At 40.1% G+C, this 3,815-nt stretch overlaps 1 protein-coding gene across 5 annotated transcripts in view; it reads right to left on the bottom strand.

Moving 5' to 3' along the window:
* The window catches only part of LOC311232212 (protein Niban 1-like), a 26,424-nt gene extending 23,145 nt beyond the window's left edge, over window positions 1-3,279 (bottom strand). For 3 of the 5 annotated variants that reach the window (XM_084318936.1, XM_084318938.1, XM_084318937.1), the window contains exon 1: window positions 3,142-3,279. In XM_084318936.1, the coding sequence (XP_084175062.1) occupies window positions 3,142-3,196 (55 nt within the window). In that variant the 5' untranslated portion in view covers window positions 3,197-3,279. The remainder of the gene's footprint in view (window positions 1-3,141) is intronic. The other 2 variants (XM_084318940.1, XM_084318939.1) reach the window with 2 other exon arrangements.
* Window positions 3,280-3,815: the final 536 nt, after the last annotated feature.

Genomic DNA, 3,815 nt, shown 5'->3' with positions numbered 1-3,815 from the left:
CAAGAGGTAGTGGTAGTAAGTATCATATCTAACCATACAGTCAGGGAATTGTACCCCTCAGTTACAGTAAGCATATTCGTCCAATGAGAAGAATCCAGTGTTCCACATGACAAACAAATAATCATCTCTTGGATGGATGCTTATAAAAGGACATTTTATTCACAAAGCTTGGGCGAAGAGACAAATCGATTTATTTATGATCAAGAGTTTGTGTAATAATTTATGTTTCCTTATGTGGTACAGCCTTGTAGTTTATCGTTTATTGTCTTATAAGTAACTACAATATGTCCTTGACAGATGTCTCTGAAATCAAAATCAATCAATCAATCAAAACAATAACCCATGAACTAATAGTGGTAGAAATGCCTCTGGACGGTAGATGAGCTTAGTCAGTGGTGGAAAGTATTTTTACGCAAGTACTTTCATTCCCCGCCAACGACGAGTATACTCGTTATTTGATCGTTATTTCTTTTATTTGCTATTTCTATTCATAATCCATCCAGGAAGGCTGTGTAACCATAGGGAATGAGTCTGAGATCACAAAAGTCGGTCGATGTTGCACTCCCTTTGAGACTCTGTGTATGGGGCTGTGTGTCGATGAAATTCCTCCGGGCGGACTTTTGTAGTAGCCTGGACCGAGGGCTTCACCCGATCGCATTTAATAGTTTTCAGGACCCCCGATTCATTATGCTGTGGGGGGTTATGGCGTGGCCCAAATGGACATACAATCTACCAGATGGCAATCAAATAATTGGAATATTCTTTTTGGAATCTCACCGGCCACATGCAGGTAAGAGCAATTTAACGTCAATTTCAGCTTGATTGTGCCTTGTTTTCATAGCCATCGCCCTGATCAGCGTATGCTGTTGTACTAACGAATGCCGTTATTGACAATCAATTAATCAGAAACGACCCCCCCCCCCCCCCCCCCCCTTCATGCATTCATGATGGAACATAATATACCGATCATATGCATTTGAATTTTTTATTGTAGCGTGTATAGGGACGAAATGCCAATGGATTAAGTATAATATGCGTCGCGGCCTATAACTAGCCTCCCAGGAATTACCCTAAACCGTTCTAAAACCATACTTATATTCACCACGGTATAAAACGGGAATGTATGGATGGAAAAATGATTCCTTTTTCACATCTTGAACGATAGATACTCGATGTCAAATGGGCCATAGTATTGCATTCATAGCTATAATATATATATAGTTAGCCCTGCAAACAAGGTAAGCGACTCCCATCGTTTACAGCGGTGGCAGTAGCTACTACAGGATGAGGCTAATAGCTGGCAGCCAATGAGTTAAGTACAATTTCAAGCTACTTGTACTTTACGTGATTATTAAAATTTTGAAAACTTTATACTTTTACTCCACTACATTTTGATAGAAATATTGTACTGAACCCACCAGTTTAAAAAGCTTTTGCATAGAAAATATGGCAAAAATACGGAAGCCGTATTACGGAGAACGGCCACGTCTTTATTTGTATTTTTATTGCTGTTTTCACGATATAACAAAGTCCGTTTTATCGTTATAACGGATTCATTTATTTCATTATCTCGATATAACAAAGTCAGTTTTCTCGTCATAATGAATACATTTATTTCATTATCTCGATATAACAAAGATTTTTTTCTCGTGATAACGGATTCATTAATTTCATTATCTCGATATAACAGAAGACTTTTGTTTTGGTGGGATAATTATCCAGAACCATGTGCACAACTCATGATGATTGTGAGCTGGTTCATGTGATCATAGGTCACAGGACACTTGAAAAAGGCCACAGGCCGAAACGTTGTGTTAAATTATATTAAACTTGGGAACACTGCAGACGGTGATGTGCTGACTTTTTTTCACAACTTTTCATATGATCACGCCGTCCTGATTTCAGCCTTCAGGAGCTGCCACTGGCTGTCTGTTTCTGCACTGAACTACTTACTGAAATAAATTAATCCGTTATCACGAGAACAACGATCTTTGTTATATCGAGATAACAAAATAATACGTCGCTATCACAAGAAAACGGCAATAAAAAAATATTGAAGATGATATACTTTCACATTTAACTAATTACCTTAACTAATGAACTAATCAGAGCAGCAGAACTGGACCACAAACCACTTTAACATCATATTTAATCAGAGCAACACAACTGGATCACATACCACTTTAACATAACCTTTAATCAGAGCAGCATAACTGGACCACATACCACTTTAACATAACCTTTAATCAGAGCAGCATGACTGGACCACATACCACTTTAACATGACCTTTAATCAGAGAAGCATAACTGGACCACATACCACTTTAACATAACCTTTAATCAGAGCAGCATGACTGGACCATGTACCACTTTAACACGACCTTTAATCAGAGCAGCATAACTGGACCACATACCACTTTAACATAACCTTTAATCAGAGCAGCATGACTGGACCATGTACCACTTTAACATGACCTTTAATCAGAGCAGCATAACTGGACCACACACCACTTTAACATCATATTTAATCAGAGCAACACAACTGGATCACATACCACTTTAACATAACCTTTAATCAGAGCATCATAACTGGACCACATACCACTTTAACATAACCTTTAATCAGAGCATCATAACTGGATCACATACCACTTTAACATAACCTTTAATCAGAGCATCATAACTGGACCACATACCACTTTAACATGACCTTTAATCAGAGCAGCACAACTGGACCACATACCACTTTAACATAACCTTTAATCAGAGCAGCATGACTGGACCACATACCACTTTAACATAACCTTTAATCAGAGCAGCATAACTGGACCACATACCACTTTAACATAACCTTTAATCAGAGCAGCATAACTGGACCACATACCACTTTAACATAACCTTTAGAGGTCAATGGTTCGGAGGGTTGAATGCTCCCAAGCACTGCAATACACAAATGTCCTATAGAATGCATCACTTTAGATACTTAAGTACATTCAATAGCATACTTCTCTACATTTACTTATAATTATAATGGAAGACTTTTACTTTTAACAGTGTACTCACTTATTTGTGTATTTCTACTTTTACTTAGAACTTAGGTAAAGGAACTGTGTACTTCCACCACTGATCTTCGTGACCTACCTGAGATGTACCTGCGCTGCTTGGAGTCTAAGTGACAGGTGTGTCTCCCTCCCATTCCTCTGTTTTATTGTCCTTCCTTTATCTTCTTCTTATTCTTCTCTGTCTTCCTCCGCTCCTGTCTCGTTCTGTTCTTCTTCCGTCTCTTCCTCTGCTCCTGTCTCGCTCTGTTCTTCTTCTCTGTCTTCCTCTCTGCTCCTGTCTCGCTCTGTTCTTCTTCTCTGTCTTCCTCTCTGCTCCTGTCCCTCCCGGTTATTCTTCTCTGTCTTCCTCTCTGCTCCTGTCTCGCTCTGTTCTTCTTCTCTGTCTTCCTCTCTGCTCCTGTCTCGCTCTGTTCTTCTTCTCTGTCTTCCTCTCTGCGCCTGTCTCGCTCTGTTCTTCTTCTCTGTCTTCCTCTGCTCCTGTCTCGCTCTGTTCTTCTTCTCTGTCTTCCTCTCTGCTCCTGTCTCGCTCTGTTCTTCTTCTTCTCTGTCTTCCTCTGCTCCTGTCTCGCTCTGTTCTTCTTCTCTGTCTTCCTCTCTGCTCCTGTTTTGCTCTGTTCTTCTTCTTCTCTGTCTTCCTCTGCTCCTGTCTCGCTCTGTTCTTCTTCTTCTCTGTCTTCCTCTGCTCCTGTCTCTCCCTGTTCTTCTTCTCTGTCTTCCTCTCTGCTCCTGTCCCTCCTGGTTCTTCTTCTCTGT

This window comes from Notolepis coatsorum (assembly GCF_963971535.1).
Source record: "Notolepis coatsorum genome assembly, chromosome: 7".
NCBI classification, from domain to species: Eukaryota; Metazoa; Chordata; class Actinopteri; order Aulopiformes; family Paralepididae; genus Notolepis; species Notolepis coatsorum.
Note: the sequence above shows the minus strand (reverse complement) of the source record. Positions and strands in the feature narration are given on the sequence as shown.